Source organism: Stegostoma tigrinum, chromosome 9 (genome assembly GCF_030684315.1).
Source record: "Stegostoma tigrinum isolate sSteTig4 chromosome 9, sSteTig4.hap1, whole genome shotgun sequence".
NCBI classification, from domain to species: domain Eukaryota; kingdom Metazoa; phylum Chordata; class Chondrichthyes; order Orectolobiformes; family Stegostomatidae; genus Stegostoma; species Stegostoma tigrinum.
The window spans coordinates 39310410-39337702 of NC_081362.1; the positions used below are offsets into that span (position 1 = coordinate 39310410).

Here is a 27293-nt window from a genome sequence, read left to right on the forward strand (position 1 = left end):
AACATTCTAGTAAGTCTCTTCTGAACCTTCTCCAGCTTAATAATATCATTACTATTAGAAAGAAACCAGGACTGGACACAGTGCTCCAGAAGAGACCTCACCAATATCCTGTGCAGCTTCAACATAAGATCCCAACTCCTACACTCAAAGGTCTGAGCAATGAAATTAAACATGCTCAACACTTCTTAACCACTATGTATATGTGATGCAAAGTTCAAAGAATTATGTCCCTGAACCGCTAGAACTCTGCCCAAGGCCTTAGTTTTAGTTGTAAAAGTATTGTCTTTGTTTGTTTTACTAAAATTCAATACCTCACATTTATCCAAATTAAAAATTAGTTATATTTAAAAGTAAATTAAGGGCTCTTGTGGAGCAGTGGCAGTCTCCTGCCTTTAAACCAGGAAACCTGGGTTCAAGAACCACTTGCTCCACAAGTATGTACAAATGTCTCTAAACAGGCTGGTTACAAAACATTTACCAACAAATATTGTTAGATCTCAAAAGACAACAACATGATGAGCTCTCTCCAAAAGTGTAACCTGAGTCTCAAACCCAATTTGACGCTTTAACTCACTCTTGCTCCATCGATTTCACAGATTTGAGTCAGAAGGAGGAACGTGGATCTTAAAAAAGTAGGAAACTAACAAAATGACTCTTCTCACTTTTCAGTATGATTCAAATCCTCTACCAGCAGTGTTACTTTGTTTGTTCAGCATATCAGGAAAGAATCCATTTTGAAACACAGTTGCCATAGAAATGTGGTCCCTGATCTTCCATGCAGGGGCAATAACCAGGTCTCTGAACCTAGCTAACCGGATAGGGATAGGACCATAAGGTATAAGAACAGAATTAGGCCATTCAGCCCATGGAATCTGCTGCACCATTCAATCATGTCTGATATGTTTCTCAACCACGTTTTCCTGCCTTATCCTCAATCTTTGAAATCATTATTAATCTAGTACTTCTCTAGTGCGGCCTTAAAAACACTCAATTACTTGACCTCCACAGCCTTCTGTGGCAATGAATTCCACAGATTCACCCCCCATCTGCGTGAATCTGAGACAGTGCCCTTCGGCCCTAGTCTCTCCTACTGGGGGAAACCTCTTCTCCGCTTCCACTCTAAGCCTCTCAGTAGTCTGTAAGTTCCAGTCAGGTACCCTCTCATCTTTCTAAACTCCATTGAGTACAGACCCATAGTCCTCAGCCACTCCTCAATGACAAGCCCTTCATCCCAGGATCATTCTTGTAAACCTCCTCTGGGTTCCCTTCAATGCCAGCATATCCTTCCCTAGATAGAGAGCCCAAAACTGCTCACAATATTCCAAATATGTTCTGCCCAGAGTCTTGTACAACTTTAGCATCTCTGCTCTTGTATTCTAGCTCTCTTGAAATGGTTGCTAACACTGCATATACTTTCCTAACTGTCAACTAAACTTGTATTTTAACCTTAACAGAATGCTTAACTAGGACTTCTACATCCTTTTGCGCTTCAGATTTCTAAACCTTTTCCCTGTTTAGAAAAAATCCATGCTTTTATTCTTCCCAAAGCACATAATCTTACATTTTCCCACATTGTATTTTGTTCATTTCTTTACCCATTCTCCCAGCCTAAGGTCTGCAGCCTCCTCAATCCTCAACACTACTTGCCCCTCAACATACCTTTGTATCATCTGTAAACTTAGCAACAATGCCCTCAGTTCCCTCATCCAGATCTTTAATATATTACATGAATAGCTGTGGACCCAATGCTGGTCCCTGCGGAACTTCATAACTCACCAGCTGCAATCCTGAAAAAGACCACATTATCTTGACTCTCTGCCTCTGTCAGTTAGCCCATCCTCAATCCATGCCAGTACTTTGCCCCTAACACCAAGGGCTCTTATCTTATTTAGAATCCACCTGTGCAGCACCTTGTCAAAGGCCTTCTGGAAACCCAAATATATCACGTTCACTTGCTCTACTTTGTCTAACTTACTCATTAACTCCTCAAAGAATTTTAACAGCTTTGTTAAGCATGACCTTTCATTGACTAAGCTGTGTTAACTCAGCCCTATATTTCCAAGTATTCCATAATCTCATTTTGGCCTAATTGTCTGGAGTCCTTGGCAGCTTAAGGAGTTAAACAGGATAGGTATGGAAGGTCAGGTCATGTCAGGAGGGTAGTTAAGTTTGGGACATAGTGAGCAGCTTAGGGATTAATCAGGGAGCATATATTCAGGTCAGGGTGGGTTGGTGGGGGTAGGGGCCCATTGTGAGAACTTACTCTGTTGGTTTAGGTGAATTTTGAAACCAATTGTGTATTTGACCAGGAGTTAGACTATGTTTTAATCTGAGTTAAATTTTCTGGGTAGCTATCCAGATAAGCATATTAGAACAGTCCAAAATCTTTAGAATAGAATCCCTACAGTGTGGAAACAGGCTCTCCGGCCGAACAATGTTACACTGATCCTCAAAATCCCACCCAGACCAATTCCCCAAACCCAGCTAATCTACACATCCCTGAATACTATGGGCAATTTAGGATGGCCAATCCACCTAACCTGCACATCTTTGGACTGTGGGAGGAAACCAGAACACCTGAGGAAACCCACGCAGACACAAGGAGAATGTGCAAACTCCACATAGGCAGTTGCCCGAGGTGGAACTGAACCCAGGCCCCTGACACTGTGAGACAGCAGTGCTAACCACCAAGCCACCGTGCTGTCTCCAGTTCAGAGTCAGAGATTGTTATAATGTTACGGAGGAAAAGAACTGTCTATTCAAAATTAAAATGCCCAGACAATTCTGACAAAGTGCAATATAGTAAACTTCTACAGTGTCCATTACATAACTCAGCTCAATACCTGCCCTGTAGCAGGCCAGAGATCAGAAGATTTGACCCATGATATTAAAAGGAACACAGATATCAGAGTTTCTCATTCAATATTAGCATCCGTGTTTGGAATATATGTGGACGTTATCCTCTTCCTCACATTCAAATAACATCTTTAAAAAAGTGTAATGCTGTGAAACAAAAGAACTTTAATCCTTTTGGCCCTTATCCATGGCTAAAGAGCTACATTCAAATTTCTTCATGGCCATTCTAGCCATTGCACCTGATCCTGCCTGGAAAGTAGAAAAGAAAGTTAACTAGATATACATGAACATCAGAGACTTCTGTAAAGTAAAACAGAGATGGTATCATCCTGCAATATTTAAACACTACGATTGCTTCTTTTGCAGCTCTATTTGTCTTAAAGTGATAGGCATGAACTGATGGAAAAAAATTTAAAATTTGAGAAGTCTGGAATTAAGTTTCACCTCTCAAAAGTGCAGCTGTAATACAATTCCTAGAATGGCACAAACGCCAGACTTTCAGCAGCCAAAACTCCACTGCTGGAACCTTGCCTGCAACATCCATTTTAATGCTGCTGCTTAATATTATACAATACAGTTGACCATTTTAATTTTGTTGAATAATGGTACTGTATCTGTATAAGTGTCTGTGTTCTAAGCATAAATAGCTATACATATATCAATTAACATCAGTTGTTACATAATGTGGCAACAATTCATGAAGTGTACTGACCAAACTCTATAATTTTAACTCCTTAGGTGAAATTCAAAGTGGCAAATTCCTGAGAATCAAGTTTCAAAGGCAAAAGCTAATTGGGATAAACCTTTCATTAAGAGTTTCTACTATAAACTTGAAAGTAGGAATGTTTTAAGTGAAATAGATGGAAGTATAGAAAAAGCAAGGCTTTCATAGGTTGTTGATTTATGATGGTCCAAAAACTACTTAATACTCAAAAGAGGAAAAAGGATATTTGGACCACTATTAATCAATCACAAGAATTTGAATCCAAGACAACTGAATGCAGTCAAGATGCAACATGTTATAATTTGAGCCATGATCTAACTGAATGTTGGAATATGATCAAGGACTCAATAATCTCTCATTGTTCCTTTGTTCTTCAATTTTATGCATTGGATTTTTACATTACATTTCATTTTCTAATCTGACAGCTGAAAAATGCTTTGACTATCACCCCATATCTGTAAACTGGTAATTCATATTGACATACGTTAATTACTATACAAGGAAATCGATGTTACAATGTTTTAAGGTGATTCAAAAGTTTGCACCAGTAAATTAGTTCCTGTAAATATAATTTTATTTCTTAAAACGTAGATCATGAAACACTCACCAATCATGGACATTATTGTGGCAATCATTAGAAAAGCATAAAAGATGCTCATCACAGCAGCAATCATGATCTGGGTATCTGATTTGACTTTGTAACAGATCAGTATGTAGATAGCAGGAGGCACGACGCCAAGGGCGAGAGCAACATTTCCATTCCAGTTAAACACAAATGTAAATGCTCCTGTCAAATATTGTACAAGAAAAGGTTACCTGTATTAAATTATGAAAAACTTTGTATTATTCAGATTGGATACAACAGAAGAAAACAAAATTTCCTATAAGCTTTCTGTCACTAACCATATATAATTAAATTTAATTATCTAAGATAACACATTTGGAGACATGTTTTTCATCACGAAACGTGACTGTCATAGTTTGAGCGGTTTACTGTCACCATTTTTCCTTTCTCCATGCAGAGTCCAGTGGTAGAGGTCAGACCACTAGTGAAAATAAACAAAGATGCACTTGCCTGACATTACAAGGTAGTTTATTGCATGATAGCAATAGGTACCTTATACATTCACTTGCTATGCCTAACTCATTAGGATTATCAGGAACTGTGCAACAATAACCCATTCAACATGTACTTGTTAGACCATAGTCAGGCATATGTTCAAAGTTACTCCTGCTGAATCACCATAATTTCAAAATAAACAGCTATTCCACTACACATCTAAAGAAATTGAGATAGCAAAATTGGAGGAATTCTAAAATCTTTTCTACCCATATATTGGATGGCTAACCTTGACTTCTCCACTATTTGGTGTCCATTTTCTCCTCTTTGCAAATGTATTTGGATTATTTTCTATGTTATAGCTGCTGTACAGTGTAACTTCTTCCATTTGCTGTAAACTGGTTTACAATCGCTTTGGCAATGCGAATCAGCTGTTGCCTTCAGAAGGTGACATCATAATATGCGGATAGCGCGGTATCATGATACGTGACATGGCATGAGTGGAATTATTGACTAAGTATTTGGTGGACACTGACTGCATGAAAAGATTACTGCAAAAGGATTTTGTTTGTTGGATGAAAATGAAAGGCTGCGTGGAGGGTAGGTATAAATGACACTATTTTTTATTTCAGTTTGAAGTATGTCAACACAACGCACAGTATATTAGGCAATTTCTATAATAAGTGCCAATATGACGCCAGTGCATGTAAGTCATATGTCCTCATAGATCGTATCAAATAATATATTCTGCTGATTGTTAGCAATAGGTAGAGTCCTCATTCAGGTCATGCTTGCAAAACTAAAACCAATGATCCAACATTAGATGTTGTTCTGCAAAAGGGAAGCATTTACTTAACAATCCGAAGTGTGCTAAGAATTACATTGGCAATCAATTCAAGATTATCGCCCAGTTCACAATGGGGCTCACACTACCCACTAGAAGCTACACCTGTTCAGGTGCAAGGCTGTCTTCTCTCAAGTAAAACATGTCACTTCAACTAAATAAATGCTTGAGGGACATTTCCTTGGGTGATTTTCTATGGCAGCACCTCAGCCAACCAGAGTCCACTTACCAACCAGTCAGGCTTTTTCTCATTCAATATAAATTGTTGTTCGTTCGGAGATTTGGTATTCTCCTCAATCTGCTCTGATGAGTACAATTTGAAAAGCTTCAAAAGCACACTTCTTTTTCATAGCAATATTCAATTTCTGTTATACTGAAAACATTCAGCAATCCTGCATTACCAGTTGAAAACCTCTTGTTAGGGATGGAAGGCTGAGGAATCAGCACAACAGGTTTGTCGACAATCTGCTTTCCTAAAAAATGATATATCTAGTTGCAAAATGAATTGTTGAATTCACCGTCAGTTGTATGGAGGAGACTGGAACAAGGTTTGCCAAATAATTTTTCAAAATAAAACTAATATTTTGTGTGATTCTGAATGCTGGTCAATTTGGAGGCATACATCCTACTGTGCGATTGTACAGTAAGATGAGAAACTGTCATGATGTAATTTCAATAGCTGAACGCGATGGCCTGATGATCTAAAACAGCTTATAATTGTTTTGGTAGATCCTGACAGAACACACCAGGGGATGACTGTGTGTTTGCATGACCTTCATGTTGATGCAATCATCTGTACTCTAGTCATGAGGCAAAAAAAGTCTGCACCATTTTATCTGTATGCAACTAAATGCAATCACTAATGCATCTGTGGTACTGATACTATTTTACGATAATGTTGCAGAAATGAAATAAGATCTATGATCACAGTGTGTTATCCCAAGTTAAGGTAAAAAAAATTCACAATAAGGTGGAAAGCATAATCACCTGCTATCATCAAGACCACAGTAGCAGGACCTAGAATTGATGCTGCTGTTCCAATAATCTGATACAGGATGTAGAGTTTTGAAATGGAGAGGTTTCTCTTGGATGTTTGTGCTCCACTGTTTAAAAGATCAATTGTATTTGCCAAAGTTGAAGGCACCCAACGGCGTCGTTGATTGTAGAATTCTTTGAACTCCTGTGGAGCGTTTGTATAGGCATCTGAAGCTGCATTGTATTCTACACGCCATCCCTGTTGTAGTAATAATGTACACAGCCAACGGTCTTCTCCTGTTGGAGTTGATAATTGTATATTACTGTTAAAGGTGTCTTCTAGCCCATTACACTAAGATTAATCATTTGAAATACCCAAAAATATGAAAATCTCTCATGCGAGAATTATGTCTGTCTTAAGGGTGATTCATGCACGTAATGATTAGCATATGTGTAACCTAATTTTACAACTTGACAGTAGGACTGAATTTCACGTTCACTTTGAAGGACAGGACTTTGATTCTGAAACTACCGACTTAAACTTAAATAAAGGCAATTATATGACAACAAAGTTGGCTAACATGGACTGAAAAGTAGGCTAAAGGGAAGCTGGTGTAGACATTTAATGAGATTTTATAACTCCACAAAATAGTATCTTTCTTTTACAATAGATTCTATCATAAGGATGCACTATTCATAGTTCATCAACAATGTTGAATATGGTGTCACCATTGGAAGAAAAGTAGTGTGATGTTGCAAAGACAGCAGTAATCAAGAGGATTGGTAAACGTTTGAAACCAATAAACAATGATTACAAAAAGACACAAATTGGAATATGAAACAAAGCTACCAAGAAATGTAAAAGCAGACAGTAAAAGTTTCAACAAGTAAATAAACAAAAAGCAAGTGGCTGAAGAAACATTGACTCCTTAGTGGATAAGGACTGGGAGATTAATAATGAGAAGCAAAACATATCAGAGACTTTGAGCAGTTTGTGTTGCATTTGGCTTCACAGTAGAATAATATAAAATCATGACGTAAAGTGAAGAGAAGAGCTTATAATAAAACTAATGGAGAAAATGACAAATCCTCTGACATGATGGACTGTATTGTAGGGTCTTAGAGGCTGCAGCACCACTGGATGTGCTCATTATATTTTTCCAAGACTACCTAGATACTGAGATTTTCCACAAATTGTAAACCACCATTCAAAATAGGAAGGTGACACAAAGCTGAAAACTACAACATGAACTCGTTCATCTTACATCTGTCATAGAATCACTGTTGCGTGGAAACAGGCCATTTGAACCATTGAATTCACACCGACCCTCCAAACAGCATCCCACCCGCACTTCCTATCCTATAACTCTGCATCTCCCATAGCCAATTCTCCTTACCTTCGTATCCCTGGACACTACGGCAATTTAGCATGGCCAATCAACCCAACCTTCACACCTTTAGGCTCTTGTAAGAAACCAGACCATCCAGAGGAAACCATGCAGACATGGGGAGAAAGTGCAAACTCCATACAGACAGTTACCTGACGCTGGAATTGAACCTGGCCCTGGTGCTGTGAAGCAGCAGTGCTAACCACTAGAAGCATTCTATAATCTATTCATAAAGGAAGAAATAGCAGGACATTTGGGCATCAAATTATAATCAGTCTGATTTAACATGCATAATATAAAGGAAATCATGAGTGACAAACTTGTTAGCAATCTTTGAGAATGTAGCATCCAGGCTGGACAAAGCAGAACCAGTAGATGTAGTGTATTTGTACTTCCAAAGAGCTTTGACAGGATGTCTCAAAGAGATAATTGTACAAGAACTCATGGTTTTGGGTGTAATATATTAACATGGATAAAGGATTGGTTAACAGGTTCAGGGTGGCAAATCATATCTAGTGAAATGCTGTTGGAATCAGTACTGAAAACTTAACTGTTTACAATCAATATCAGACTGTATTGTTGACGAATTTGCTGATGATACAAAGATAAATAGGAAAGCAAGTTGTGAGACAGATACAAAAGTCTGTAAAAAGGGATAGAGGTAGATGAAGTGTGTTAACCAAAAAAAAATTGCATATGGAATATAATGTTGGAAAATGTGCAGTAGTCTACATTGGTAGAAAGAAAACAAAGGTAAAGTATTATCTAAACAAAGAGGATGCAAAATGCTGTAGTAGAGGGATCGGGGTGTTTTGTCCAGTAATCTCAAAAAGTTAGCTTGTGTGTATCTGTCAAGTAATTAGGAAGGCAAAGGAAAAGATGACTTATGTTGCAAGGGGAATGGAATATGAAAGGAAAGTTTCGCTACAATTGCACAGGGCAAAGGCAAGACCACAACAAAGCATTCTACAAGACTTTGACATCCACACTGAAGGAGGAATATTCTTGTACTTGGAACAGCTCAGAGAAGGTTCTCTTGGCTGTGCACTATTCTAAGGAGTTAATCTTATGAGGAAAGTTTGAGCAGCCTGAGCCTAGACTCATTAAAGTTTAAAAGAATGAGTGGAGATCATATTGAAACATCTATGATTCTGAAGAATCTGAAAAGGGTAGCTGCTGAAACAATATTTTCTCCAATGTGGAATCTGGAACTAGGGTGTAATATTTAAAAATAAGGCCCCTCCCATTTAAGATGGAGAGGAGGGGAGTTTTCTTTCAGACACTGTTTGCATTTGGAATTGCCTTCCACAGAAAGCGTGGAAGCTGGATCATTAAATATATTCAAACCTTAGTTTGTCAGATGTTTGATGAACAAAGATTTCAAGTAAATCGAGTATTATGTAGAAATTCTATCCCCTGCAGAAGCAGGCATCAGTAACATGCATCAGGACTTTACCTTGATCATATTGGATAAAATGTTGCCCTTCTGTCGCTTTGGTGGTGTATCTTTTCACAACATTATCATCCATTAGGGCTGCTGCCCTGTACAAACTGAAGCATCCTGGACTGCACAGTACGCAGCCTAGCACATGCTCAGCTGTCTTCTGTAGCCAGTGACCAACAGCATATTCAAACTTCTGGTACCAGACCATAGGACCTTTGAGGGGAAGCGGGGGAGGAAATGTACATTTTACTGTTATGCACAGATTTGTTGAGTTTCAAAATTGGATGATTTAACATGAGAAAATATGGAAAGGATATTTCATTGATCAAACTCTGCTTCTTCTGTTGATCACTTAAAAATCACTGGTAATTCTGGCCTGAAATCTACCAGTTCAAGGCAGGATGCAAACTTGGAGCAGATGACATTAAGAGAGAAGGCTTACATCTTTCTGTAATTTCCTAGATAGGAGAGACAGTGATAACAGCTATTCACCAATTAGAGGCACTTGTTAAAGTGAAACCATGAACCCCAATGGGTTTCCGGGGTGGGGGGGGGGTGTTATCAATGCCTGCTCAACAGCCCCTTGAAGGGCTCTCCAATGGCAACCAACAACTGTTCCATTAGTACCAATTAGAGGGGCTATCTTTCCAATCATTGGCCTCTGCATGTCCTAGTTCTGGCACATTAAAATAAATTCTACCTGCCTTCAAGCGTGCCTAAACATTGAGGCGTCCTCTTCTCCTTTCTATCGTCTCAATGGTGATCACTTTTATCTGTAGCCCTATTGAGGCTGCCAACTCTGACTGGACTAGCAACTGAGTGGTTACCATCCTCAGTTGGATGGCATTCTGGTGGTGGTCTCTTAATTTGTCACTGCCAGTCAAATGTCACCTAGGAAGCCACCTGTGCACCAGTCACAACCTGACATGCACTCAAGTTGACATTGTGGTCAATGTTTTTTAAGTGTCTGCCTTGAAGTTGAAATTTCCTAAGTTTGAGAGCTTCAGTGAGGTAGATGGTTTCCTGAAGCTTTTGCGAATCATGTCAGTTCAGTCAACCTTTGAACCTTGGGAGAAGCCAAAAATGGAGTCAGGAACCTTTGACAAATACATTTAAAATGTGTTGTTAATTTCAAATGTCAGAGGCCTCTTTCTGAATCTTACACTTTCCTCTATAAAAAGACTTCATGGAAAAAGGGAGAGACAGACAGAGGATTTCTCAATCTGATGTGAAATGCAAGTTTATTTCCACGTAAATACTTTGTTTTCCAAGACATTAATTTTCCTTCATGTTCATAAAAGATTTGAGGACAGTGGCCTAAAGAATCCTTGCTTCGTGATCTTTGGGACACCCATGTGCTGAAAAGGTGTTGCCAACTTCAACTGCTGTAATATAATTTCCTACAATAAATATTTTTTAATCAACTGATTTATCATCAAGGTCTTAAACAATGAGTGACCATTGAAGGGCTAGCATTCTATAAATATTTAAAGGCTATAGAATATTTTCTCCAGTAAGGTATTTATGCATTCAACCGTGTTGAGAATCAGATGTCACACAGAATCTATGCATTGATTTATACCTAGATTTAAAGTCCGGACATCTGTTAAGCCTTTGAAAAATTGAATAGTTTTCTGGCTTCACTGATTGAAATTCTATGTTGGACGCCTGGTCAGAAAACTTTAAAAGCTGTGTTTTATTTCTCTCTGAGGGTTTTGGGTATAGAACTGTGCAGTGGAAACATATGGTTGGTTGAGTTTCAAATCTAACTCTCGGATTTAGTCCCGCAAGGGTTAACTGAAAGAATTTCAAAGGGCCTATGAATATTGTTTGATTGACAGTTTTATGAACATTTAATAACAGTGATGTCTTAGAATTTCTCAGTTATTTCCTTATTTTGATAGCTACATGATCACTTGAGTTATTATTATATGGAGTTTGAAAAGCAATATATTTCATTGATAGTTTTATGAGCTCCAAAGAACAACACTTTTTCTAAATGAGGCTGAGTGGAATACTGCTTATTTTGATAGCAGTGTGAGCATTACAAAGATGTCTGAGTATTATTATTAGGCTCTGAGTTGTATGCATCATGTGTGGCCGTGATTTACTTCGAACAAAATAACATTGAGAAAAAGTGGGTATTAGCAGTTTTAGCAGGCTGGAAGTGGATAAATTTCCAGGTCCAGGAGAAGTGCAGAGAAGGCTAAGAGGATCTGGTTGAGGTATACAAAGTGCTGAGGGGCACAGACAGGGTGACAAAGAGAAGTATTTCTGCTTAGTACAGGAGTCAATAACTGGGATCAGTTTTAAGGTAAGGAGCAGGTGGTTTAGAGGGGATTTGAGGTAAAATATTTTCACCCTGAAGTTTGTAGCTAACTGGAACTCACTGCCTAAAAGGATGATAGAGGCAGAACCCTCAAGACATTTAAGAACTATTTAGACGAGCACTTGAAATGACGTAGCATACATGGCCATGAGCTAACTGCTGGTAAATAGATTAGAGTAGATAGATGCTTGATGACTGGTACAGACAAAACGTTCCAATGGGAATGGGCCTATTTCAATGTGCTATAATCTTCATATACTACAAACATGTAAAGAGGCATAAATAAGGTTGAGAAGAAAGATAAATATAATTTCATACCAGTTCCAGTTGGATGTATTCTACCACATGCAGCCCCAACATGTGAATATCTTCTCAGCCTGTCAACTAGCAAGATCAAAGCTGATGGTTGGAAATCAGTGTCCCCATCCAAAGCCAAAATATAAGTGTTTTCCTTCTCTGTCTTTTAAACATAATTAATACAAAAATGAACGAGAGACCTATGATGCTTTTCAATAGAAGAATTCAAAATTACTGTGTACGATGGAAGCATACAAGATCTTAGACTTTTACATAAGATTTATATTTACTATTTTATATATAAAATATCTGACTGGGTTAACTTTGTTAGGTGGGGGTGTGGGAAGTAGAAATTCAGACAGGATGGACAGAATTGCTTTTCCATATGAGAAGGATCCTATCCCAGAAGCCAACTTGAATGAGGCGTGACTTCCACTTGGGTGGAGAGCCTCCTCAGGTAGGATAAAGCATATCACTGTTACTGGAAATATTCCAGTGGTTCATTGGGAGAGATGGTGTGTCAAGGGTGGAGTGGTTTGAGGATATTCTATTCCTACCCTCAGCTGAGTGATGCAACCAATGTGAAAATTAAACCTTTGGAGCAAGAGTGTTTTGACTGCTAATTGCAGGAAGTGGCACAAGTGTGGAAGGATTCAATACTCAACCCAGGGAATTTGTCTGGTCATAAGTTGGTCCAAAGGTAAAAGATATGCTTGGGAGCAAGAGTAAATATTCCACTTGTGGTACTTCTCCCTTAAAAGGTAATTGTCTATGCTTTGAAATGCCAGGGTTCCTGAGGTCTGGCCAATGTTTAACAGTTGCCAGCTTCATTACCAAAACCTTCTGGAAACAGACAGGCAACCTGTTCCTTGTCCTGTCACTGTCCAACCCAATACGGCAGAGCATTTGGAGTCAAGTCTGAGGTTTTTGCAGTTAAAATATCTCACTTGACTCAAGCCTACTGTTCAGTTTTAAAAATTCACCTCTAACACAATCTATAAACTGCTATCATAGATATATATATTTTAGGCATTAGAAAGGAAGTCCTATTATTTACCTTTAAGGCATTTGCAGTAGACATTTCATCTTCAAATTTGCCTGATAAGGTCATGTACTTTTTATTTAATTTCCATCCCAGCAGATAATACATGTACATGATCTGAAAAGAAATATGTAATATGTAAATAAACAATGCTAGCAAATACAGGGCAGGCTAAATGATGCATTATCCCCCATCATTGCCATAACTTTGCTAGTTGACTCTTTTAAAGTGACAAAATTGAATCACGTGTCTTTGATACATCACTCACTTCATAAATATGTCTTGAGTTCCTCTGTTGCTTTTGAGATCACTTTGTTTATCCATCTAAATTAATGTTGGAGAATCTCAATTATTTCATTAGGTTTCAGATTTAGACCTCCTTTCGTGTCTGAGACCGCAACAGGAATTTCAAAACAGCATCACCATACATGAACATTGACAGAAAAAGGCAACTTTAATCTCAAGTACCTTTAAGGGAATTAATAAATAAACTTTTTCTACAACTAAGGTGGCTCGGTGGTTAGCACTATTACTTCGCAGTGCCAGGGACTTGGTTTTAATTCTAACCTCAGGCGACTGTGTGTGGAAAGTACAATATAGAACAGTACAGCACAGAAACAGGCTTTTTGGCTGACATTTCTTTATTCATTCACAGGATGAGGGAATTTCTGGCTAGGCCAGCATTTATTGCCCATCCCTAATTGCCCAGAGGGTAAGGGTCATCACAGCTGAGAGTCTGGAGTCACACGTAGACCAGACCAGGTAAGGATAGCAGCTTCCTTCCCAAGAGACATTAGTGAACCAGATGGGTTTTTCTGTCAATCAACAATGGATTCATGGTCATTGTCAGACTCTGTGCTGAACATGATGCCAAATTAAACTAATCCCCTCTGTCAGCCCTTGATTTATATCCCTCTAATCTTTGCATGTTCGTGTGCTTAACAAAAGTCGCTTAAATATCTCTATTGTGTCTGCCTCGACCACTACACCCGGCAGCACGTTCCAGACTCCTACCACACTAAAAAAAAATCTTGCCCCTCACATCTCCTTTGAACGTTTCTCCCTCTCATCTTAAATGTATTTCCCCTTGGATTAGATATTTCACCTTTGGGCAAAGATTCTGACCGTCAACCCTATCTATGCAACTCATAATTTTACAGACTTCTTTCAAGTCTCCCTTCAGCTTTTACCACTCTAGAGAAAACAACCCAAGTTTTTCTAGCCTTTCCTTATTGCTCATACCCTCTAATTCAAGCAGCATCCAGGTAAACTTCCATTGCAGTCTCTCTAAAACCTCCACATCTTTCCTGTAATGCGGTGACCAGAACTGAATGCAATATTTTAAGTATGGCCTAACCAAAGTCTTATGAAGCTACATGACATCCTGACTGTTGTACTCAAGGCTCCGATGAATATAGGCAACCATTCCATTGACTTGTGTGACCACTTTCACGGTGCTATGGGCTTAAACCAGAGTTCCTGCTATACATCAACAGTGTTCAGGATCCCGCCATTAACTGCATACTTTTCCTTAACATTTGATCTCCCAAAATGCAATACCTCACATTTACCCAGATTAAATTCTGTCATTTCTCTGCCCATGATTTGTCTACCTGCTATACAATCCACTACTCTACCAATCTTTGCATCAACTGCAAACTTACAAAGTCAAAATATATATATATATATCACAAACAGCAGAGGTGCCAGTACAAATCCCTGCAGAGCACCACCATCATGGACCTCCACTCAGAAAAACTCCCTTCTACTACTACCCTCTGCTTTTTATGAGTAAGCCCATTCTGAATCCAGGCGGCCAAGGTGCCATGGATCCCATGCATCTTAATCTTCTGGATGAACCTACCATGAAGGACTTGTCGAAAGCCTTACCAAAATCTATGTAGATCATATCCACTGTTCTAACATCAATCACCTTTGTAAGGTTCTTGAAAAGTTCAATTAAGTTAATAATACAATGACATGCCCTGCACAAAGCCACGCTGACTGTCCCTAATTAGGTCATACTTTTCCAAATAGGCATCAATCCTATCCCTAAGAATTCTCTCCAATAGCTTCCCAACCACCGATGAGATACCCACCAGTCTATAGTTTCCTGGATCGTCCTTGTTTCCCTTCTTCAGCAGAGCATTAGCTACTTACCAGCCCTCAGGGTCCTCTCCAATGTCTAGCTAGGATACAAAGATCTTGGTCAAGGCTCCAGCAATCTCTTCTCTTGCCTCTCTTAATAACCTGGGGTAGGTACCATTGGTTCTTGGAGTCTTATCCACCTTAATGCTCTTTCAGGGTCCCTGTGCCACTTCTTTCTTGATCTCAAAATGCCTTAGCATATTACTATATTCCACACTTATTTCATTACCCTCTATATCCTTCTCTTGGGTGAATACTGACGCACGAAAGAATATGTAGAGTATACAATGTTTAGAAAGATGCAGATGGAGTTTAATCCAAATAAGTGTAAGGTGATGCATTTTGAAAGGTCAAATACTAGTCAACATTATACAGTAAATGGCAGAACCCTCAGGAGTATTGATATGCAAAAGGATCTGGGTGTGCAGGTTTACAGGGCACTGAAGACGGCAGCAGTTAGATAAAGTAGTAAAAAAGGCCAATGGCATGCTTGCCTTCATTGGAAGAGGCATTGAGTATAAGGATAGGCAAGTTAACCTGCAATTTTAGAACTTTAGTTAAGCCACACTTGGAATGTTGTGTACAGTTCTGGTCATCACACAGCCACGAAGGAGATGGATGCTTTGGAGAGGGTACAGAAGAGGTTTAAACAGGATGTTGCCCTGTATGTGGAAATTTAGCTTTGAAGAAGGTTTGGATAGACTGGGCTTGTTTTCAATGGAACACTGGAGGTTGAGAGGTGAACCGATAGAATTTAATGAGATTGTGCATGACATGGATAGAGTGGAAAGTATAAGGCTTTTTCCCCAGGGTGGAGGAATCAGCTACTGGGAACACAGGTTCAAAGTGCGGGGCAGAAAATTTGAAAGAGATGTGCAAGGCATGTTCTTCACACAAAATAGGCGGGTGCATGGAACGCGCAGCCAGAGGAGGTGGTGAAAACATATATAAAAGCAGCATTCAAGAAGCACATGGACAAATACATGAATAAGATGAGAACAGAGAGATACAGATTCTGTATGTGAAGACAGTTTTAGTATGGAAGGGCAAAATGTGTTGGCATAGGCTAAGAGGGCCAAAGGGCCTGTTCCTGAGCTATAGTGTCCTTTGTTCTTTAATACAAATTAAGTTAACATTGGCAAACAGAACTAATGTCTTTCATGCTGGTAAAATGGGAGTATTACATGTTCTAATTATAATCACTTGAGGTTATGAACTTTATAAACAATAACTAAATCTATTCAAAACGTGCACACTTTTGTCTACTTCTCAGTAAGCTGTGATATCTGCTAAGTACAATAGCTGAACAATTACATACTTAAACTGAACTGCTCGTGAAACACTGTCAGCAGTATTACATAGCAGATGTCTTATTATTGCTAGAAGGTACTTTCTTGTTAGTAGCAACACACTCCTAAATGAAAAGCTTAAGATGATTTTTCTTGACTTACAAAGTGAGAGTCACACCCTGAAATTCAGAACTTCTACAACATGCACTACAAAACTGTCATGGTATTGTATTGTTGAACTAAGATGGGGTTAAAGAGGAAGTGGTTTGTCAGTATAATTACAGTTGTTGACCAATTATCGGGTCAAGTTAGATTGGAAAGTACTTTTTAGATCTGATGTTATGTTTACATGAGTGAGGAACTCTCTTTGACATATCTCTGTTACATAAAATATGGGTATCGTAGGATGTAGAAATTATTAAACCGCTTCAGGCTTAACTTGCTGCACAAAGAATATCTCATCCGTTTATCAAGTTTTAAAAAATCCAATAATGTGAATAGCAGAGAATACAACACTTGAGGGGAACCTGGTACACAGTTTCACAGCAAGATGTGAAATGCAGCTTTAAAGCACCAGACAATCCTATTTTTAACATTGTGTAATATCATTTTCCAGGTTTTCTATTTAGGAGGAATAATTTCTATTTGCATGTCCTACTTTAATTTTGTGCTACATTCGTTAGTTAAACATACCTGAGACCATCTCTTCTTGTGCCGAATTTTCTGCTTATCTTTCAAATGAACATAAAGTATGTTTCCATATGGAAGGGTGTATGTGATTCTTCCACCATAAGGTGTCTCCATTATGGTTTGCTTCACTCTGTCATCATCTTCTTGTTCATCCTTCAAAGTCTGCTTTTCACGTGAAAATATTCTGCCAACAAAAGATCAATTCCAAAGAAATAACTGGGTGTTTCTTCTTGAAGTCATATACACGTCACATATGGTAGTGAAACAGTCTCAATGTTGAAATTGCATGTTTGCGCAGCTCCTTAAAACAAACAGCTTCATGAATGGTCTCCCCTCAACATTAAAATGCCCTCATTAAACAAAAACAATTTGCAAAATGAAGTTGCCACTGTTCTTGAAACAGACCAAACATACAATGCATTAATGCATTCATTTAGTTTCTCAAAGGTATAACAATGATCTCGTTCTTTTTTAAATGGATACTAGTGTAAGGCTAGGCAAGGTTCACAGATTTTATTCTTATCATGCCATATTTATGAGATCTAATATTTAGTTGAATGTCTAAAGCTAAGGGCCATTATTATAAAATACTGAGAAAGTAGTGAATAATAGTTAGTCAAGTGTTGTATTTCTTGAACAAGTATTCATTTAAAAGCTATATGAACTAAATATATTTATTTTCTAAAATTCTGAATTATATTTCAACTTATACTTGCATGATTTATTACCTATAATTCATTAATTTCTGTATGCTGATAAAATGAATGTCTTCATTCAGTGCACATTTTAATTTTTGTTTAATTTTTCTCTTGGGATGTGGGCATCCCTGGTTGGGCCTGCATTTGTTGTCCATCATCACCCTTGAACTGGCTCAACCATTTTTTATGGTTGTGTAGTCACACGTAGGACCGATAAGTAAAGATGACAGATTTCATACCTAAAGGACATTAATGAACCTGGACAATCAATTGTGGTTTTATATTCATGATCACTAAAACTAGCTTTCAATTCCAGATTGTATTTTTTATGAACTAATTTAATTTAAATTCACTAGCTGCTCTAGTAAAATTTGATCACGAGCATTAGACTCAGTCCCAGCATTACTAGTCTGTGACTTTACCACTACACCACTATCATACCTCAAATTGTGGTATACAGCTTTGCTTAGGTTTTATTCGCTAAGGATATTTGAGATTAAGTTATATTTAAGTATGTTTTACAATTAAGTAAATTTTCACAGATTGAAAAAAGACACAGGCAACAAGTTTAGAAGGCTTGTGTTAGACCTGTTTTGTAGACAGTCACTTTCTAATTGGAACAAACATAATAATGCGTAATAACAAACAAAAAATAATAATAGTCTAGGCCCATAGTTAGGATAGTCTCGTTACATTTTCTTTAACATTGTAATCCAAGGGAGAAAGGGAAATGAGACAAAGGTAGTGACAAACTCACTGGTGAATCACTGACCAGGACAAAGGAAATAAAGACTAAGGGGTAAAGTTAGACCATGAATAGCAAGTTTTGGGGAGATGACAGCTTTGGCAGTTAGAAAATGTTCACAAAGAAAAGATAGGTAAGTCAGCTCACAAAAATGTTAGGGTCAGGAATGTATTTTTTTTTAACGTTTTCAAGGAAAGAATTTATACTTATTGAAATAAGTGAAACTTGTATGTTTACTGGCATCTATAAAATTAAGCATATTAAAGATCCTCAAATTCTGTTGTTTCATCTTCAGAAAGAGCAGAAAATTGTGCATATGCTGACATGGGCTACACAGAGTTATCAAGTAGATTGCTAGACAGTATGAATGCCACCCCCAGAGGTAACTCTCTCACATAGTTAGACATTTGGCAATATGGGTACAGACATGAATAAAAATCACTTGGCCAGGCACCTCAATTCACTAGTGTCATCATACATAACAGAATGTCAAAGACAGTCCTGAAACATGTTGCAATATTTTATATCTACTTTCCAAGCTCACTTTTTTAAACATAAAGTGTAGAATGTAGTCAGGGGTTTGTTGATATTGATATTTATTTATATATATGGGAAATAATGATGAATGCAAGATAATTCCAGTACCTGTAAATATCTTCCATTATGTGGATAAGGTTTTTAACATATTGATTCAAAACTCTTTCCTGTACATTGTCATTAAGATTAGTGAGATGAAAAGCATCATCAAAGTAAACGTGTGCTTCAAACTCAAAATTGTCTTTATGTGATTTTGAAGAGTTTGGTTTGTATTTATCCAACCTAAAAAATAAATGGATAAATTAGCTGCAGTTGTATCAAAACAGGCAACTGTATATTGTCCGAATAGTAACTGGAAGATCTGTTGGGTCACAATCTGATGCCAATAGGTACTATATCATGTATTATCTTAATCAAAATATCTTCATTTACTACAATAAGGCAGTTCAAATGCGACTTCGAGTGAGATTTCTAATTTGAAAGTTACTGGTTTAGACTTCAGTACATCACGCCCACGATTCTGAACAATATGTTTTGTTAGATTATTCAGTAACTTGCTGAGTAAATAAATGAAGTATCATTTAGAAATGCGAAATCGCATCTTCAGGAGATGGATGAAGTTTGGCAACAATTGGGCCTCAGCTTTAGAATGTGTCCTTTTTATGATTGCCAATTATAGAATACTTACAGAAGAGGATGCCATTCAGCTTGTCATGTCCTACCTGTCCACTCGAATGGCAACTCTGCTCATCCCATTTCCCGCCATTGTCCTGTAGTTTTGCATTTTTGTTTTATTTCTAGGTGCTCACCTAATTCTCTTTTGTAATCCCTGATTGAATCTGTCTCTACATAACCCAGTAGTATCTTCCAGATCCTAAACACTTGCTGAATGAAATTATTTTTCTTTGGTTCTCATTTTTTTTCCCACTGATTTTAAAAAGGGTGTAGGAATGTTGAGACCCGAGGTATATGTTTTACAAATTACATATATTTGTGTTCTTTACTTATTGATCGTTCTGGTAAGGTGAAAAGTTTCTCCTTTTATTCTCTGCCTGTACCCCTCAAATTTGAATATCAAATCATCCTATAATGGCTTGGTTTGGACTTCTCCTGTCTAAGGAGAGCAAATCTAACTACTCTACTCAATCCTTGTTATTAATGTTCCTCAGCCCTGTGAGAAAATTGGTGGGGGGGGGGGGGGGGGAAAGAGCGGTGTCGAGAGGATGTTTGCTCAAATAAACAGACTTGCTGACAGTTAAAAATGACAGTTGCATAGTATGGCAAATATGATAAAAAGGTCTCACTTTGGGTTTTCTGAGAATTGCGAAGCAGAAAAGGGGAAGGACGATAAAAGATTGTTGCTAAGACCTGTGATTGGGGAATTGACTAATTGTATTAACCTGTCAACGTGACTAAGGAACAAATTTGTGCATATAAGAATGACCCCCTTTAGAGTGAAGGGAGAGCATCACTGTAATACGTCATATATAGATGGACTTTGTATAGTGATCCTCCACGTGTGTAAGCACTTACTTAAATAAATGTTACTGCAAGTTACCTGCCTGTTGATGCTGTGCATTTGTATCAAGCGTAAAAAGAACTCAACTTGACACCTGGAACCATTGCCATAAATAGTTTTGGTATATGGTCTAAAGCCTTCACATCCTTTCTAATGGGTGATGTCCAGACTTGTATAGATGAGGCCAAAATGTTTAATAAGAACTTTTGGATTTTGTTTACTATTCTTCTATTTACAAGACTAAAACTTTGATTTCCTCAAGCTTGATTTCAAGTTATTCAGCCTCCTGAATGACTCTTACTAAATGTGCACACATACCCTGGGTCTCTCTGTTCCATCACATTTTTAAAACTAATGTGTTTATTCTACAATGCCTCACCTTGTTCTTCCTATTAAAATGTACTATTTCACATTGTACCTTAAATTTCATCTGCTCAATTGTGTCTGCCTATTCCACTAACATTCCTATAAGTTCTTGAAGTTTGTCATTACCTACCTCACAGTGCACAATGTTTCCACAGTTTGGCTACAAAATATTGAAACGATGTCCAGCATCATCAAGTTGAGGTCATTTATAAAATTCAGACAAATCCCAACCCTAGGAAACTTTGCTGTCTACCATTCTCCAGTCTGAAAACCAACCACTGACCATAACTCTGCTTCCTATCAATCAGTCTACTTTGTACCTGCGCTTCCACTGTCCCTTTGATTCCATGGGATTCAAGCATGCTGTGAAGTATATTAAATAGTTCTTTAGCAAATGCATTTTGAAAGACCATAAATGTTGCTTCAACTACATTACCCTAATCAACAAGTCTGCCAGCATAACAAGAAACTCAAGCAGCGAGTTACTTAAACATGTTTTGCATTTAACAAATCTCTGCTGACTTTATTAATTAATCTGAATTTATTCCAAGTGACTGTTAATTTCATCTCAGATTGTTTTAAAAGTGTTTTCACTATCACATGTAAACTGAGCAGACTGTAATTGTTTGGATATTTGTTATCTTCTAGTCTTCTGGCAGCATCCCACACCTGATATATCAGAGAATTGGAAGATTATAGCCAGAACTTCCATTAACTCTTATTTCTTTCAGCTGGATTCAAAAGACCAGGCTGGGAATGTACAGCAGCATGAATCACAGTGAAAAGGTTTAAGCAGAGCAGTAACCTGGGCCAATGTAATGCCAATACATTCCACAACAATTGAATATGGAGCAGGTGAATCAAAGTCCAAGCATTGGCACATCAACAGGGTTACCACTGCAGCAATGTGGAGAGAAGCCATAAAACCATTAGAAATGGGAACAGGAGCAGGCCATTCCACTTGGTGAGCCTGATCCTCCAGGCAGAAATTTTTGGAAAGCTCTACGAAGTGCTTTGATATTGTGCAACATGACATTGTACAAAATGAAAGCCTTCTTAGATAACTATAATGAGGACAATGAAATGTTATTATTGCTTTGCTATTCAATATATGAAATGGTTGAACAACTTTAAGGGAAACACCCACACTGGCTTTGATGTCAGTGATAATATAGATTGGTGCTCCTGGATTTACCTGAATATTGAAGTAAGGATCTTTGCCATTTCATCCAGTGTTTCATGCCACATTGTTGCACACAGATATATCATGACATGGTCCGACTTTCTATTGTGGAAAATATTTCCATTTGTTGTTAATAGCAAATCATTTAAATAATGCATAATGCTAGGAATTTACAATAACTATGACTGTGTAATTACATGAGTCAATTAAAATATAAGAAAATCAGTTTAAATTCCATTTACTTGGAAAATTTTCAGGTAGCAAGATTTTGGAAATGACTACTCTGCTGGTGTAAATTTCAAGAAGAAAATGTGGCAGACCTAATAAAGCAGTTCACTTCTAATCCTCATAACATTTCCCCATGAATTTTGAATCTTCTGTCAGCTGGGTGAGGTGTTAGCACAAGTCACCATTCAGATGTTACAGCTAGCAGTGATACTGTGTCAAGATGCCCTCCATATCAAAAGCATTGGTGTACGGCAGGAAGCCAAGGAAGACCTCAGATTAGGCGCATTTTACTTCCAAATACCATACCTTTGACAATCAGGTTTTTCAAGTCAGGTTGAATGTGGCTGGAGGATACATCACATGACCTCCTCTTTACAAACAGCCTATCCCTTTCCTCCCTTGAGCTGCCCAGTTGGTCTTCATATCATACAGCCTTCCCAAACTAAGTGGATTGTGAACAGCTGTCATTAATTGATTATACTAATTTGTTTTTATTGTGTTCATGAGATGTTGGCATAAATGGTTCAGCCACCATTTATTGCCTATCCCTAACTGCCAATGAAGAAGGTAAATGTGAGCTATCTACTTAACTATGGCAGTCCTTGTAGTATAGGGTCATAGGGTTATTCACAGAGCTGTTTAGGAAGGAAGTTTCAGGATTTTGGCACAGCAACAATGAGGAGGAAGCAATAAAGTTTGAAGTCAGAATAGTGTGCTTCTTTGAGGAGAACGTGCAAGTGGTGGACTTCCCATGCATCTACTATCATTGTTCAAAGAATGCCTACAGTATGGAAGCAGGCCATTTGGATCATTGAGTCTGCAATGCCCCTGCAAACAGCATCCCATGCAGATCTATCTTCCTACCCTAGTTCCCTTTAACACAGCATTTCCAATAGCTAATCCACCTAGCCCGTGCATCTCTGGACACTGTGGACAATTTAATATGGCCAATCCACCTAGCCTGCACATCTTTGGACTGTGGGAGGAAACTGAAGCACCCAGCGGAAACCCACGCCGACATGGAGAAAATATAAAAGCTCCACATGGACATGAGGCCGGAATTGAACCTGGGTTCCTGGAGCTGTGTGGCAGCAGTGCTAACCGCTAAGCATCTTGTTATTCTAAATGGTAGAGGTCATGAATTTAGAAGATGCTGTTGAAGGAGTCTTGGTGAGTTGCTGCAGTACAACTTATAGACAATTCACACCTTCTGCCACTCTGAATCAGTGGCGAACACAGTAATTGCTAAAGGTGGTGGATGGGGTGTCAGTCAAGTGGGCTACTTTGTGCCGGTTGGTGCTAAACTTCTTAAGTTTTCTTGGGCTCACTCAACAAGGGAAATGGAGAGTATTCTATCACATTCGCCTTGTAAATGGCAGACATGCATTGGAGAGACAACAGGCGAGTTACTCAGCTCAGAATTCCTATGGCCTACTCTTGTTGTCAGAATATTAAATGGCTGATTCAGTTCAGTTTCTATTTGATGGTAACCTAGGATATTGAGTAGGGAATTAGGTAATAGCAATGCAGTGTTATTTGAACAACTGAACATCAAACGGAGATAGATTCTCTCTTGCTGGGGATTGTCATTGCCTGGTATTTGTGTGTCACAAATGTCACTTGTAAATGTTATGTATCAGCTGAAACCTAGATGCTGTCCAGATTTTGCTTTATGCAGAGACAGGCTTAGTATCTGACGACTGCACATTCTCACTAATGTTTTTTTTAATTCATAGGATTTGGGTGTCACTAGCTCGACCTGCATTTATTGCCCATCCCTAACTGCCCAAAGGACAACTACATTGCTATGGATCTCCAGTCACATGTAGGCCAAACCTGGTAAGGGCAACAGATTCCTTTCCTAGGGACATTACTGAACCAGGTGGGCTTTTCTGACAATCTACAACAGTTCAAAGGAAATGACAAAGTACATTTTCTTTCCTGTCTGTATGTGTTTACTCCAAGGCCATGCATGGCAATGTCATGGAGATTGCATGCCCAATTGTGCATGGTTGGCAACCCAACATCCCAAATAAATCAGGTTATGTTGATTTTGTTGACCCGCTGAGGAACAGAATGCCATTTCAAAAATCAGAAATTGGTCATTCATCGCATTACATTGCACAGAAATGCTCTGCAGACTTAGCTGTCAATTGTTCAAACTATTTTCCTTCAGGGTAAAGGATAACAGCATCTGTGAATGAAACAAGTTTGTTTCTCCACTTGGCACATAGTTTTGTCATTCAAAAAGAGAAAAAATTCTGCAGAAAGACAGAATGGTAACAGTGAAGCTACGTGAGCTTACATCAGGAAGAAAATACTTAAGGGTTTTACCTTTTATTCTTCTTCTCATTCTTTTTATGGACCCGTGTGTTAAGCAGCATTGACTGTTCCATGAATGCTGCCTCATACAGTCGGCGAACAAACAGCTGGGATGTCCTTTCAATCCTTTGAATGTGCTGGCCCCACACGTAGAATGTTGAGAAAATCAGCCCTAGCCAAAAGCATACAGCCAAGGAGCCAAGCAATGCCAAGCCCATTTTGTTGGAAATTAATATTGCCTGCCCTCTGCAAAGGCTGCGAGGAATTTCCAAGAGTAGAATTTGCACAGCATCACTATTGTTGGAGATTTTTAAATTGTGGCAGAGACCAGTCAAGTTAAAGGTATCTGCTTTGCCATATTTACCGAAGCTGTCATACAGCACAATCAAAAAAGCAAAAAATACAACTGGTGTGGCTAATATGGAAGGGACAGCAAAGCTACGTCTGACTGCATGCATTTTACACACCAGAACCCCAAACCAGTGGCAAAGAGCAGAAGAAATCCCCTGTATTCCAAAGAGGCACAAAACAATTTTTAGATTGAATTGTGAAACGGTTTTTACATCTTCCCACTTATATTGCTTCATTGGAATCCATGCTACCACTACAGTGCCAACAACTAGAATTCGAACTGTACTGGTACAAACGTAGGTGACGTTTCTGGTGCATCGCAAGTTTTCCCTTATAGTTTCCATTCTTCCAATTTTGCAGTACGACATGAAATTTTCCCACCAATTGAAAGATACGAATATTAAGGCAACTACTGCAAGGGCCACGTACGGGTTGATGTGTTTAACCTCTTCTGAATGCTGCTGTAGGTTGTGAGCTAAAATAAAAAGCAAGAGACCCAGGAAAACAAAGCCAAAGCCTACCAATGGGAGCAACATAGAAGATCTGAATGGTTTCAGCTGAAACACTACTTGCAGAAAAGCAGGAAAAAGGCAAACACCATTCAAAATGTACAAATTAGTGATAATGTCAAAGTGAGGCATGCAGACCAGCACCAGGATTGACGTTCCAAAAGCAACAAGTGCTTCGATCAAACAAACCTGGCAAAAAAAATGAGAGACACAGAAAATAGAAAAATTTAAATTCCAATATTCATTTATACTTAAAGAAAATTAATTATTGAAATAAAAAGTTTTGGACCAATAAGTTCCTACATTCATTTCAGTTAGTTCAATTTATTATGATAGATAATTTCTGAATGTCGTACTACAGGTAAACTCTGCTAGTGCTGAAGTAGCTCCTTTAGTACAATTTTAAGTTTACTGAAATCAATGGATTTAAATATCAAGTATCTAACAGTGGCCAGTCAAATAGCACCCAGCTAAAATTTTCTATCATTGGTGCATACAAAAGGTCATATAGTGAAAGATATGTGCATCTGCTGGTTTGACTTTCTCTTGCAGAATGTAAGACCCAAATACAGAGGTTTGGGTGTTTTTCCAAATCATACCTGAAAATCTTAAATCCTGCTCTGAACATGACATTTCATAATTTTACAGAGACTGGAACAGAGTCAGCTCAAAATTTAGGAATGAACAATTTACACAGTCAACTAACCATTTAAAATATTAACTTCTGTAGTCCTGTATGATTTTGGTTAGATAGGTATTTGAAACCAAAGGTGTGCAGACAGGAGCTGTAAAGAGCAGACCTGAAATCATTACAGAGACAGTAGGAACTGCCGATGCTGGAGTATCTGAGATAACAAGGTGTAGAGCTGGATTGACACAGCAGGCCAAGCAGCATCAGAGGAGCAGGAAAGCCCAATGGTATCAATGTGGACTTCACAAGCTTCAAAATCTCCCCTCACCTGACCACATCCCAAAACCAGCCCAGCTCATACCCATCTCCCTAACCTGTCGTCCCACTTATCCAATCCTCCCACCTCAAGCCTCACCCCCATCTCCTACCTACTAGCCTCATCCCGCCCCCTTGACCTGTCCATCCTCCCTGGACCAACCTTTCCCCTCCCTAAATCCCCACCTACACTCACCTTTACTGGCTCCATCCCTGTCTCCTTGACCTGTCTGTCTGCTCTCCACCTATCTTCTCCTTTATCTATCTTATATCTGCCTCCCCCCGCTCTCCCTTTTTTATTTCAGAATCCCCTTCCCCTCCCCTATTTCTGAAGGAGGGTCTAGACCTGAAACAAAGTAATGAAATTATGCCTTCATTTGCATAGCCAAGGTATATTGTTGGAGAGGTAAGGTAGTTGATCTAGTTCTGTGACACTGTGGGGAGAGTTAAGCTGCTCCTTGATAGAGGTAAGGCATCCTTCTAGAGACGTAAAGCACCCTTTGAGAGAAGTAGAGTATCTCATTACGAACAGGTCAGGTACCCTTTGCATTGTGAAGGTCAATCTGTTTGCATATCAAAAGTTCATAAATTAATTGGGACTGTCAAGGAGTTAAAGAAGGACCAAAGCTGTCAAAAAACTCACACTGTCACATGGATGCGTCAAGGCATTTAAAAATCTAAGCCTTTAAAAAGAAAACTGAAGATTGGTGGCACTGTGTCTCAGTGGTTAGTAGTGCTGCCTTACAGCATCAGGGGCCTGGGTTCAAATCCACCCTTGAGCAACGGCCTGTGTGGAGCCTACA

General features: G+C 38.6%; 1 protein-coding gene across 1 annotated transcript in view; it reads right to left on the minus strand.

The window, feature by feature from the left end:
• LOC125454846 (chitin synthase chs-1-like) overlaps window positions 1-27293 on the minus strand; it is a 56284-nt gene that overhangs the window by 19273 nt on the left and 9718 nt on the right. The window contains exons 3-12 of the mRNA XM_059648850.1: window positions 24697-25733; window positions 22147-22236; window positions 19175-19348; window positions 17090-17270; window positions 12946-13076; window positions 12773-12809; window positions 11939-12074; window positions 9304-9504; window positions 6472-6756; window positions 4188-4367 (exon numbers count right to left, since the gene is read on the minus strand). Coding sequence (XP_059504833.1) covers window positions 4188-4367; window positions 6472-6756; window positions 9304-9504; window positions 11939-12074; window positions 12773-12809; window positions 12946-13076; window positions 17090-17270; window positions 19175-19348; window positions 22147-22236; window positions 24697-25733 — 2452 coding nt within the window. The remainder of the gene's footprint in view (window positions 1-4187; window positions 4368-6471; window positions 6757-9303; window positions 9505-11938; window positions 12075-12772; window positions 12810-12945; window positions 13077-17089; window positions 17271-19174; window positions 19349-22146; window positions 22237-24696; window positions 25734-27293) is intronic.